This window comes from Elephantulus edwardii, unplaced genomic scaffold (assembly GCF_000299155.1).
Source record: "Elephantulus edwardii isolate Elephantulus edwardi_28Jun2011 unplaced genomic scaffold, EleEdw1.0 scaffold00085, whole genome shotgun sequence".
Lineage (NCBI taxonomy): Eukaryota > Metazoa > Chordata > Mammalia > Macroscelidea > Macroscelididae > Elephantulus > Elephantulus edwardii.
In genome coordinates, this window is record NW_006399835.1 from 12407508 (window position 1) to 12421494 (window position 13987).

The window sequence follows — 13987 nt, forward strand, 5'->3', positions numbered from 1 at the left end:
TCCCTAGTCATTGTCCAGCTCTCTGATGCATAACAAGTGATTGCAAAGACCATGGCCTGTATGAGGCGCACCTTCGTCTCCAAAGAGACACCGTTGCTCTTGAGTACTTCAGAGAGGAACCTATCTGCAGACTTTCCCATTGCAATACGGTTTTTGATTTCCTGGCTGCTGGTGCCAAGAGTGTTGACTGTGGAGCCGAGCAAACTGAAACTGTGAACAATCTCAATCTCTTCGCCATCCATCCATCTGCATAACGCAGATTGTTGATAGAATTTTATTAATTTTTACCAGTTTTTTTCCATTGATGCACTTTTTATGTTCCAGGATCTAGCTTAGTATTTTACATGGAATTAAATTTTCATGTCACCATGTCTTTTTCCAGTCTATGACAGATACTGTCTATGCTTGTCATTTATGCCTTTGATAGTTTGAAAGTCATTAGTTTTGTTTGTATGTCCATACGTTTTAACTGTCGCATGTTTTGTCATGATTAGATTGCGATTACAGAATTTTAGGAAGAATCTTTTCCCCACACTTAGTCTGTGTGCTGAATAAATGTCTGAGAAACTAGACTATGAATAGGAGGGGGCATCGTGATTGGAGGAAGGCGTATTAACTTGTGATATGCAGATGTCACAACCTTGCTGAAAGGGAATACTTGAAGTTCTTATGGAAACAAAGAAAAGATTAGAGATTTTCATATGAACTATACATCATCATAAAATAAAAATCCTCGACAAATAGTGTGATAAATGGAGAAAGCATTGATGCTGCCAAGAATTTAATTTTGTTTGGTTTCATAGTCAATGAGAAAGCAAATAATTTATTACATTTGGCAAATCAGCTACAAAAGACTTCTCTGAAATCTTAAAAAAATAAAGTTGTCTCTTTGGGACTTAGACGTCCTGACCCGAGGCAGAGTATTCTTAGTTGTCTCGTATATCTGACAATTGACCAATAAATAAAGAAGACTGAAGAACAACAGATCTATTTATGTCAACAGGAATATTGAACAGGCCATTGACTCCCAGAACAAAAATGTTGAAGTCTGCCTTGAAAAATGTCTACTCAGAATGATCCTTAGAAGCATACATGTACAAAGCATTCCTGAAGAAAGACACTATGCCATTACACATGGTAAAGTAGAGTGTTCAAGGAGATGGGTTGGCCCCGTAGCTGCAGCAATGGGCTGGAGCCTAGCAGTGATTGTAAGAGTGATGCAGAAAATGGGAAATACTTCATTCTGTTTGGAAATGTAGGGCTTTTATGAATTGAAACGTACTAGATGACACCTAACAGTAGCAGGTAGAGAAATGATGTATTTATCTCAGTGCATGGTATATTACTGTATTTTATTACTGTTGATAGCAACCTTGATCACTTCTCTAAATTGTTGTTTGATGAATTTCTCCAATATAGTTATTTTTAATTTTCTTTGTAATTTGTAAATATTTTTCAGAAAATACTTGGAGGATATATAAGAATATAGACCCCCATTTCTTCTTCCAATTAAAGTGGCAATTAGTAGATCATACTTCACTTATTAGTGTTCTGATGACTATTTCCCGCCCCCCCATTCTTTCTATTATTTGTTGAGATTCTTTTGCAAAGAGTAGTTACTTTTCCTTATTTATGTGCTTGTCTGTGTACGTGTTCTCATGTGTTTTTACTGTATAGGTTATAATACTGTATAGGTTATAATAATAGTGTTACTTATTTTGTTACATACATGGTCCCAAACTTGGCATTTGATTCTTTCCATTTGACTCCTATGACTTTTTTAAAAAAAAAAATTTGTTCATTTATGGTTGCACATTTCCTGTGCATGCTCTCCCCCCTTCCCTGTAATCCCCGTGACTTTTAAAAAAATTTTTCCCCTGTGTCTTTTTGACATGTTGCCACCTTCTTTTTGAGTATTTTATTCCTTTCAGACCAAATTTGGTTTTCATTCACTCATTCTTCAATACTTTGGTTTGTGATATTAATGACAATTCTCACATTTTAACAGCACTCTTCTCACTTCCTCTTTGTGATTCTTGTTTCCTTTCATCCTTCTGTCAACTTCCTGTAATTTTATGATTTCTCTCGGGGCAGATACTCCTCTTTTTCATTTGGATTTATTGTTTTAAGAAGTGAGACCCTCCCTGGTGTTGCTGGTCACTGTATAGGCCTGTTGACTGACTAGATGAATAAAAGCTGAACTACAGGAATGAGTTTAGTTCCAGATTCAAAGAGTGATTAAAGATGTAAGGACCATATTTAAGGGCCATCTTTAAGGACCATCTTCTCAAGGGTTCTACTTGTTTCTGTCACACTGTCAGCAAATTGTGCCATTTTTGTGGTTTGGGATTTTGTTTTTTCCTACTCTATCCAGGACCATCTACTATGATTGCTTTTAGACTGGTCATTGACAGCTGAGCTCTATCTATGTCTTTTGGTCTCAGGGTTGTGGACATTCAAGTTCACGTAGTCCATTAGTTCTTTCGACTAGTGATAACTGTCTCTTGTTTTGTGTCATCAATAATTTGTGATTCATAGTGCCCTGTAGAACAGACTAGAACAACCTTCTAAAATTTCTTGATCTCTAAACTTGATGAGAGTAGACCATCCTATCTTTTCTCCTGCGGAGCCACAGTTGTTAAGCTTTTAGGTACAGTCATGTCAACTACAAATCTTAGCAACCTTGTGAACGGTAGATCTGAACTCTACCCTATTTTATGACTTCCTCATCATCTCTGATATACTTGAGCCCGTTGTAGAGTCACTGTGTCAGTCCATCTCTTTGAAGGTCATCTTGTCTTTTGCTGACTCTCTACCTTTCTAAGCCTTTAATTGGCAATCTCTTGGTTAGAAACTGAATGCTTACCCATTATTCTGATAACTCTCCTTTTGGTTTAACGTGTTAGCTACTGGGATAGTATTACTGCTTATCTCTGTCAGAGCTATGTAACATGTGTTAATCTGTATTTACAGATAGATTTATATTTTATATATTTATCTGTGTATTATGAAAATACAAGTTCATAATTCTTTGGATTCTAGTTCATATTGTAAAGTTCATCCTAGGTTCTCTTGTTTGTAACCTCTCTCTCTGATAATAAATCTTCTTTGTAAAAAATACATTTTCTTGTTAAGAAAGAAAATGCTTCTGCCCTTCACCGAAGAAGACATTCAGATGCCTAACAAGCACATGAAGAAATATTCAAAATCCCTAGCTCTAAGAGAGATGCAAATCAAAACAACTATGAGATATCATCTCACCCTAATCAGAATAGCAAAATTCAACAGAATAGCAAGCAACAAATGCTGGCAAAACTGGAAACCGTATTCACTGTTGGTGGGAGTGTAAATGGTGCAGCCACTGTGGAAGGTGGTATGGCGTTTTCTCAAAAAGTTGCAAATAGAGATACCATTTGACCCAGCAATTCCACTACTGGGAATATGCTCCAAAGAGACCATAACTGACATCTAAGCAGATATATGCACACGCATGTTATCATATATCATGACTTTGTTCACAATAGCAAGGAGTTGGAAACAACCTAAGTGCCCATCAACAAACAAATGGACTACTATGCTGCATTTAAAAACAAGGAACTCCTGAAATATTATACAAAATGGATGATCCTGGAAGACAGTATGCTGAGTGAAGTATCTCAGTCACAAAAGGACAAATACTGCATGGTGCCACTGTTGTAAATCAAGACGGGCCTCGGGCTTGGGGCGAGACTGAGAAAGATGGGTTCTATATTGTATACTGCATTGAAACAGATGAGGGAGAAAACTGTTTAAAAGGCATATGTGATTAGGTATTTTTGTCATGACAGGAGTCCAGAATGAAGGCTGCATAGTGGAGTGGACCTGGGGGGTGGGATTGTAAAACAATGAAAGAATTTTTTCTTTTACTTTTCCAAGAGGGTAGTGTACTAGTAGGCAGGGTTGGGAGGGGTGTAAAGTGTAACAATGAATGAATGGACATCCAAAGTGTCTGTAAATTTTCATTGACATTAATAATAAATTAAAAAAAATAAAGAAAATGCTTCTATAAATAAAGTCAAACATGAATTGCTGAGCAACATAATGCATAATTCTTTTATGCTACATTCAGTACACAATATTTTCTTTTTGTGTTCTAGTCTCTGTCATTCTTAAATACTTGCCGATCCTGATACACTGTACTCCAGAATTCACGAGTAACATCAACCTGTAATTTGAAAATATTGGCGTGGACTGTATATAGTTCTTTAAATCCAAGTGTAGTATTTTTTCCCCAAGAAATTCAATGTCTTAATTTTTCAGTGTTATTCTAACAGGTATACCTCTGTGGATGCTTCAGTGAGCCTGGCCTTTTTGTGCCCCCCCCCCCCCGGTCCAGTTTTGTTCTACATTCATTCCCACTATTTTTCTGAACCTTCTGCTATGATTTTGAGTGATCAACGGTGGTAGCTGGTCATAATTGCACCATCAAGGGACTCTGATTTTAGGATTGTGGCGTTTGAGTTTCTTTTGGTCTGCTAGTTCTGTTTTGCATCTTTACTTTTCTTCTTTTTCTTTGGTTTGTACAGGTAGAGCCTAAATAGTTGCACCTTAGTTGATGTACCTGCTTTTCCACAGTTTACTTTATTATCACTTTTCTTTTATGAAGGAGCTATTTTTTTTGCTAAGTGTATAAAATCCAAGGAGAGCTTTTGCTTTTATGAAAATGAAAGCTAGCATTCAGCATTTGTTTTACAGAAAGTTATTTGAAAAATCAATGTACATATTTAGCAGTGATACTGACATTGTTAAGGCTGTTCCTCAGGAACTACACTCAGCTTCTCTGCATCAATCCACCTTAGCTTTGAACTGTCTCTGTGAACATTATATATTAGTGTTATTTTAATATGGTACTTGCTATGATTTGTGAGTTTTCTTTTGGATCTTGGAATGTTGGAAAATTTTTTTATATAAATGAAAGATAATGATTCTTTGCTTTATACCATTTTAGTTTATGAAAAATTTTATAGAAACACTTTAAGTTTGGATAATAGTGGAAACCTGTAATCCACATATTGATAACCCAAGCACAAAATGGGCAAAATATATGGAATATGTATTCCCAAATATACCTTCCCAAAGGAACGTATTCGAATGGCCAATCAACACATGAAGAAATGTATAAAATCACTGGCAGTCAGAGATGTAGATCAAAATAACAGTGGATGTCATCTCACCCCAGTAGCAGTGGCAAAATTTAACAGGAAAGGAACCAATAAATGTTGGAGAGGATGTGGAGAGAGGAGAACTCTCATGCACTGGTGGTGAGAGTATAAAATGGTAAAACCACTCCGGTTAGCAGTTTGGCATTTTTTTCAAAAAGCTGAACATAGAAATTTTTTATGACCCAGTTATTACATTGCTAGGAGCATAACCTGGAAAAATAGAACTGAGACATAAACAGATATTTGTACACCTACATTCATAGCTGCATTATACATAATAGCAAGAACATGGAAACAGCCCAGATGGCCAACAACAAATGAAGGGATTGAGAAATTATGGTACATTCACACAATGGAATACCAAGGTACAACAGTTTTGTAAAATATAACATGAGAGAGTCTAGAGAACATCATGTTAAGTAAACTAACTCAGTCTCATAAGAACAAATAGTGCATAAGACCATTATTATAAAAATAGAAGGATAACTAGTAAGGTGTGCATAGAAGTCCAAAAGGTGAACAAGGGGGAAGGAGACAAAGGGTGAGGAGGGGAAGAGGGGCAGGAGTGAAGGAATTAGGAATGAACCAATGGAGTCCTGAAAAGTCAGGGTAATAATAGGAATAGATCAGTGATGATAAATTTTATAAAACACAATGCATATGAACGAATGTGTGAATGACTCATTTTAAGTGTATAAATGACACACAGTGTATATAAATTTTGTATGCAAACGAACAGAAAATAAAAAAAAATATTGGAACAAAAAATGCTGCCAGAGTGGTCCTTGGAGGCAGAGATGGAGATGCTTTGTCTTACATGCTTTTGTTATGTGGCTAAAAGAGGCTATTTCATAGAAAGGGACATCATGCTTAGAAAGGTCAATGAAAGAGAGGAAAACCTCAGTGATATGGATTGACCCAGTGTTGCAGTGGGCTCAAGTATGTCACAAGCAATGAAAATAACACAAGTTAGAACAAGGTTCAGATCTCTTGTTCATAGGGTCTCTGTGCCATACTGCACTCTGACACTTAACAACAAACAACATGCCCAGAGTATATCAGACATCCTGAGGAGCACCCTGCCATAATATCTCTAAGATATGTCTGTCTGTCCTTTTGGCAGTCCATGGTATTCAGTACTCTTCTCTAAACACCACAACTCAAAGGCTTTGATTCCTCTTCTCTCATCCTTATTTATTGTCCAACTGTCAGGTGCATAGCAAATGACTGGAAAAACTGTGGCCTGAATCAGATGCACCTTAGTCTTCAAACTGACATCATTGCTTCTTAGTACTTTGGAAAGTTCCTTGACAATAGACTTTCCTATGGCAGCACGTGTTTTGATTTCTTATTGCCTGCTTATTATGTCTTACATTTTATCTTCCTTCTGTTTAGACAGGTCATACTGAAGTATTTGAGTTAGCCTAACAAATTCCATCTTAGCCCAGCTGTCAATTAATTTTTCATAAATGCTTTTCTCTCTTTCAGTAGGTTATTTTTGTAACTCAGTTACAAAATACTGCTTGGTTGAATGTACAGAGCAAAACAAGGTGTTCTCTGAAACCACAAGGCAGGGTATTTCCAGCCTCTGGGTAGCTGCCTGCTAGCAGTTTAGCTTTCTGCTTCAGTATGTTGCTTTTGCTCTCTAGAGTAGGGACAGCATGTTTTAGAACAAAGCCTAACAGTAACTCACATGTTTGTAGTTTTTTTCTTTTAGAAGGTTTGAGTATGAAATCATTCAAGGTCCAGGGTCCTTTGGAGCATGAGCTCGTCCTCGGCCTCTGGCTAATAAAGGACTCTTGATTTGGTACTCAGTGTATGGCGCTTCACAGATCTTGAGTTTGTTATAACAGTATTTTTAAAAAATGGTTTCACATAAATCATAAAATATTTGATTACCCTAACAAAGTTTAAAGTTAATTAGTATCTTTATTCTAATTTTGATTAATACAGAACCAGATTGCTTTTAATTCCAAATTTTATTGTTTTTCTATTACTATTTTAATTCTCTTTATATTGAAATATTAAAAAAAGAAAAAATTCTCTTACTCTTTTTGTATTTTTGGTTTATTGTTCTGGGGGGGTGTGTGTTGAAGAATTCTTCTTACATCTTATTTTTGTAATAATTTTCCTGCTTCTTGAACCTTAGAAGTTCTTTAGTGAAAGGCTGTGCCATCAAATGCTGCTCACCTTCCCTCCCCTCTTCCCCTGGTGCCCACAGGTATCTGTATTGGGACTTTTGCTTTTGAAATGGTTTTGCAGAATTCTAGTTACAAACTTCTTCCCTTAAAAATGTAATACTGTATATTTGGTTTAATTTTTTTGAAAAATAATTCTTTTATCTTTTGGAATAATTTTCATGCTTTTAAAAGTATTGACTATAAAAGTTCTTTAACAACCATTGGTGGCAGATGCAACTCAACTTTTGCTATCTGGCTTTTTCTTGATCTTGAGAAGTGAGCTGTCAGCCTAATAAATGCCTTCATTTCTTCAACTCTTTCCAGATTTTATTTTGCTTTGTTTGTATACTGTATGCTCAGTGTGCAGCACCAGTGTTCTTGATTTATCTTCGTTCTTTACATTTCCCTACTTATTTTGGGTTCATCAGCATTCAGTAGGCTTGCATCAAAAATGTAATTTCTGACCAAATGACTTCATTTAAGTAACTGAATATTGACTCATTCTGGTATTCATGCTCCACCTTTGAAAGAAGGTAAAACCTGCTTAAATTGGGCAATTCTTTGTGATTTTAACGTTTTCGCTCCCCATGGTGGGAATCGTATATAATGAAATCCTTCTAGCTGCAGAAAGGGTATTTAAAAGTCTTTTCCGTAAATAAATATTATCAGTCCAGGTCAGAAAACACCCTGGGGAAGATGATCATTTAGTTTTCCTTTTTTTTCTCCAAAAAGTCAGTTCAATTTGTTTTTGTCCTCCCTTGTGAAATGGTTTAAAAATTAAGTTCAGCGTCTTAAGAGATCTTGTGGATTTGTTGTTGTGCAAAGAAAGAGGGGTGTATGAAGTAATGAACAACATTTATTTAGCCAGAGAGTGCTTTGCTGTCATTTGACATTAACTCAGATGGGAATTCAGAAGCCTGTAAGGATAGGATACTGATGTCTGTTGAATGTGGTCAGTGACATCCTGGAAGACTGGTTTTGCCCCAGTCTCTGATGATGTAGGTTGCAAATCCATGGTGATCTGCAGGTCCAAGATGTATTTGATGACGTGCTGCAGGGTTTCCATCTTGCTCACCTTCTTGTTCTAGGTTATGCTGGGCTCCAGCTCTTTGAGCTTGGAGTGATTGTTGTTCATGTTGTACAGCAGGTTCATCGGATCGTCCACAGGGGTTTTGCTCTGAGAAATGACCAGGTTGTGGTTGGAAAGGCTGTTTTTCCTAATGGACCTCACTGGACTGAATACTTTGATGTTGAATGTGGGGTGGGAAATGAAAGACTGATAGGGAATGAGTTACTCTGTAGCTCAGGCCGCCTCTGCTGCCCACTGAGCTACCTCTACTCAGCACAGCTTGGCTCAGAATTGATGAGCAATCTTTTACTGAAGGGTCAGCTATGAGTTGGTTCTGATTTGAATGTTTAAGCTGTCAGATTTTACTGAAAACTGATGATTTTTAATATGATTATATTAATTTAGGAGAATAAGTATCTTTACAATAATTAGCTTTTTAACACTCATATTGTTGTTAGGTTCTGTGTAGTCCAGTATGACTCAGAACGACCCTATGAACAAAAGATCTGAACCTTGTTCTATCTTAGTCCATTCTGACACTTCTTGACATGCCGGGACACATATTTTATAGCTTACAGGGATCTAGGTTTTTTTCCCAAGTATTTTTATGCTTTTATAAATGATATTTTAAAAGTTTCCACATTATTTAATAATTTTAAAAATGTACTAATTACTCTATACATACTTTTTGCTTTATATGTATTATCTCTGATCAGCAGCTAACTTTTGTCAGTGATTTTGATTACTTGAAAGAAAATAGTAGAAAAGAAGAGATTTTAATGTAAATCCAGCATTTCTTCTAAGTGGCACAATGACTCTCCAGTTGCCTTGAAACAAAGCATCAACTTTACCTCTTAGTGAGTATGAGTGTTTCTAGATTACTTTTCCATAACAAGTGTGTCTTGTCAGTGTTGAAAATTTACTCTGATAAATAGTCTGGTATTGTTCAATTTTCCTCTGAATATTTTGGGAGAGTGTCAACATTAATGGCATTACTTCCTTCAGGAATATTGTATTTGGCTATGTAAGCCTTTTAAAAGGACCCAAATTTATCAGCTCACTTTGCTTCATAGTAGCAGAGGTCATATTATTTCCTTTCTCCTTAGTTGCCCCTTTATATTCTACTCCAGTCACAACTGGAATAGCACATCAGCAGAGAACTGCAGGCTTTAGAAGAGGCTGTGGTTCTAGGGATATTATAGCTAATGTTAGATGGATCTTGACTGAAAGCAGAGAGTACAGGGGAATGTCTGTCTGTGTTTCATTGACAGTGCAAAGGCATTTGACTGTATGGATAACAATAAACTGTGGCTAACTCTGAGAAGAATGGTAATCCCAGAACATTTGATTGTGCTTATGTGAAACCTGTACTTGGACCAGGAGGCAATCATCAGAACAAAGCAGGGAAACATCGCATGGTTCAAAATTGGGAAGGGTGTACTCTAGGGATGGGTCCTGTCTTCATACCTTTTCAGTCTATATGCAGAGCAGATTATCCAGGAGGCTGGGCTGTATGAGGAGGAATGTGGCGTCAGGATTGGAGGAAGACTTATCAGCAATCTGCGTTATGCAGATGACACAACCTTGCTTGGTGAAACTGAGGAGGACCTAAAGCACTTATTTCTGATCAAGGACTGAAGCCTTCACTGTGGATTGATGCTCAACATCAAGAAAACAAAGATTCTCACCACTGGGCCAATTGGCAGCTCCATGATAGATGGAGAAGAAATTGAGATTGCTAACAATTACAGCTTGCTCAGCTTCACAGTTAACACTCTTAAGGAAGTCGAAAGACGAATTGCATTGGGAAAATCTGCCATCAGGGACCTCTCCAGAGTGCTGAAAAGCAACAATGTCAGTCTAGAGGCTTAAGGTGTGCCTAATCCAGGCCCTGGTTTTCGCACTTACTTGTTAGCTTCAGAGAGCTGGACAATGACTAACGATGGCAGAAGAATTATTGATGCCTACAAGTTGTTCTGGAGAAGAGTCTTGAACATACCATGGACTGCCAAGAAAACAAACAGGTCTGTCTTGGAGAGAGTGAAATCAAGTGTCTCCTTGGAAGCTAAAGCTAAGATTTTGAAGCTTCATCTCATATACTTTCAGCATGTGACTAGGAAAGACTGGTCCTTGGAGAAGGGTGGAGGTCCTTGGAAGGGTGGAGGGACAGCGCAGGAAAAGATGACCCTGGATGAGATGGATTGATACAGTAACTGGGGCAATGGGGGTTGGTGTGTCAGAATCAATGAGACTGGCTTAGGACAGGCCAGAGTTTAGAGCTGTTCTACATAGGGTCGCTATGGGTTGCAGGCAAGTTGGTGGCTCATAACAACAGCAACAAATCACATGGGAGGAGATTACCTGTCCTTTATGCACGAAGCATCTTGTGGCTTCAAATCACATGCATTTGGGATTGTAGCACAGATTCTTACCATTAAGCCACCAGAGCTCCATTTCAGTGTGTATGTTGTTGTTGTTAGGTGTCATCAAGTGCTACTCATACAGTAACTCTGAAACCTGCCCTATCCTGAGCCAATCTCATTGTATCTGACAGACTTAATTTCTCCAGTCACTGAGTTAATCCATCTCATCCTGGTTCTTCCTTTCCTGTGCTGTTCTTCTACCTTTCTGAGCATGATGTCCTATTTACAAAGACTGGTCCCTCCTGGCCATGTGCCCAGCGTATGTGAGATAGAGCCTCGAAGTCCTTACCTCTCGAGTACAGTTTCACCCTCTCCAGGACAGATCTGTTTGTTTTCTTAGCAGACGACAATATCTTCAACACTCTTTTCCAGAACTACAACTCAAAGGCATCCTTCAGTCATCCTTAGTTATTGTCCAGCTTTTGGATATATAGCTAGTAATGGCAAAGACTTTGTCTTGGATCAGGCACACCTTAGTCTTCAGATTGACATCATTGCTCTTCAATAATCTATAGACTTCCTTGACAGCAGACTTTCCCAGTGCAGTTCGTCTTTTGCTTTCCTGACTGCTGGTTTCAGGAGCGTTGATTGTGGAACTAAGCAAGCTAAAGTTATCAACAATCTCACTCTCTTTTCTGTCCATCATGAAGCTGCCATTTGGCTCAGTGGTGAGAATCTTTGCTTTTTTGATGTTGAGCTTTAATCCATATGGAAGACTACAGTCCTTGACCTTCTCCAGCAAACAACTCAGGAGAGAAGTTCCAGATGTACAGGCTGGGTTTAGAAGAGGTTGTGGTCCTAAGGATATCATAGCCAACGTCAGGTTGATTGTGGCTGAAAGCTGACAGTCCCAGAGCAATTTCTGTTTCATTGACTATCCAGAGGCATTTAACTGTGTGGATCACAACAAATTGTAGGTAACATTGAGAAGAATGGTGATCCCAGAACACTTAAATTGTGCTCATGTGAAAACTATACTTGTATCAGGAGTCAGTAGTCAGAGCAGGGAAACATTGTATGATTCAGGTTCAGGAAAGGTGTGTGTTAGGGGTGCTGACCCTCCAGTGGATTTTCAGAGACACTTAATTTGCACAGGAGGAAATTGTCTATCTTCCTCCTGCAGAGAAGCTAGTGGGTTTGAACTGCGTGCTTTCGGTATTGCAGCACAGCTTCTTGCCACCTGGACATCACAGTCCCTAACTACACAGTTTAAAAAACTAAACCTATTGTCTTCTATGGGAACTCTCTTTGCTTTGTTTAGAAGTTGTTGGACTGCTAACCAAAGGTGGCCTCTCTGGTGGTCTGAATCTACCAACTACTCCTGAGAGAATGATAGGCAGTTTTTCTCCTGATATGATTTAGAGATTGGGAAATCTGCTGTAAAGTCACTATGAGTTGGAAATAGAATTAATGGCAGTGAGTGACTGGTTCACCCTTGAACTGATACTGAGTACTGGTGACCCTCCACTAGGTTCTAAGCCTGTAAATCTTTGTAAGAAGAGATTGCCTCATCTTTTTTCACAGAGTGACTGATGAATTTGAATCACCTATATTTCTGTTAGCAGCCCAACATGTATTATACTGCACTGCCAGGGCTTCTGTCTATAAATTAGCAACTACAGACAAACATCTCTACATATGGACTTGTGTTTTATTTTTTTTATGCAAATATAATTTATATAATAAATTTTTGTTTGATTTAACATATGTGCATGCAAGACATATGGGGAATTTAATGAAATTTAATATTGTATTAAAAATATCAAGTTTTTTTTCTCCTACCATTTGAATGTTCTTTAGACTGCCTAGGTTATCATGCATTCTAAGTGAAAATTTACTGTAACCCATTAGATTTGTATCTTTGTTGTTGTTGAATATACCATTTAGCTTCTAACTTCTTTTTTACTTCAGAAGAATATTTATAATTCTGTTTTACAGGGTTTCACAGTCAAGTAAGACAATAAATAATAAATCTGCAAAGCAGACGCCACACACTAAAGAAAAGCAAAGAGATGATGTTGATACTTCCCTTGTAATGTCTGATACTCAACCTAAAGGTTTGTGAGCCTTCAAAAATGTTTTAAAATTTAGGGAGAGAAGTGCAGCAGTGAATGAATGGAAATCCAAAATCTCTGTAAATGCTTATTAAAATTATAATTATATAATTATAATTAATTAAAAAATGTTTTAAAATTGAGTTTTGTCCTAATACAGTTCTAATGATTTAAAATTATAAAGAAATAGCTTTGTTTCATCTTACATTTAAAACATACATCAAAGTTAAAGGAGAATATTTAGCAAAAAAATTTCCCCAAACCAAACTTACTTTCTGCTTATATTATTACTTATATACTGTAGCACACATTTTTTCTTTACTAATTCTAAAAATTAAATTTTAATATTTCCAGAAGTAATTATTTACCAACTAACAATTTAAATAACAGTATAAATAGAATTAGTACAGATGATATGAAGACCATGTATGATCTTTACATTCCATTTCTTTCTTGGATAGAGTAGAAATACATGAATGAAAAGTTTCTGACCTCTAGCCTTAGGTATTGCCTAACTAGTTATTATAGAATTTTAAAGATGTAGCAATGAAAGATGTATGATGAAGGAAATATTTTATAGTTTTGTAGTAGCCCTGAAGGGCTTTATAGTATAGAAAGTGATTTTAAGAGAATTCAATTTTGAAACTTTATTGAAATCTTAAAATGATTGCTATTCTGAAGATAATATATTGCATATTAGTTGTGTAACATAAAATGTGTAAGTGAGTGGAAATTCCGAGTTAACTCTCAAGTATATCATTCTTTGTAGTGCTTTGAGTTTGCATATAGAATTAGCTTTAACCAAAATAATACATTGGAAATATTTAATATTCCCTTTCTTACATAATTTTGTCAAGCTCTTTAATTTGGTATGTTAGTAACTAGCAACAGCAAGTACAATGTTTGCAAAATTTTAATTTTAAATTGTATTTGTGCAAATAGAATTCCTTTTTTTTTTTTTAATATGGAACACTTCTTGCTGATCTTCTGTATTGTTCCAATTTTAGTATATGTGCTGCTGAAGCGAGCACAGAATTCCATTTTTATACTATTTGGTGTT

The 13987-nt window shown here is 36.7% G+C and overlaps 1 protein-coding gene across 3 annotated transcripts in view; it reads left to right on the forward strand.

The window, feature by feature from the left end:
• SENP7 (SUMO1/sentrin specific peptidase 7) overlaps positions 1-13987 on the forward strand; it is a 201644-nt gene that overhangs the window by 112123 nt on the left and 75534 nt on the right. For 2 of the 3 annotated variants that reach the window (XM_006890011.1, XM_006890010.1), the window contains one exon: positions 12812-12930. In XM_006890011.1, coding sequence (XP_006890073.1) covers positions 12812-12930 — 119 coding nt within the window. Of the gene's footprint in view, positions 1-12811; positions 12939-13987 lie in introns of those variants that run through there. The other variant, XM_006890012.1, reaches the window with a different exon arrangement.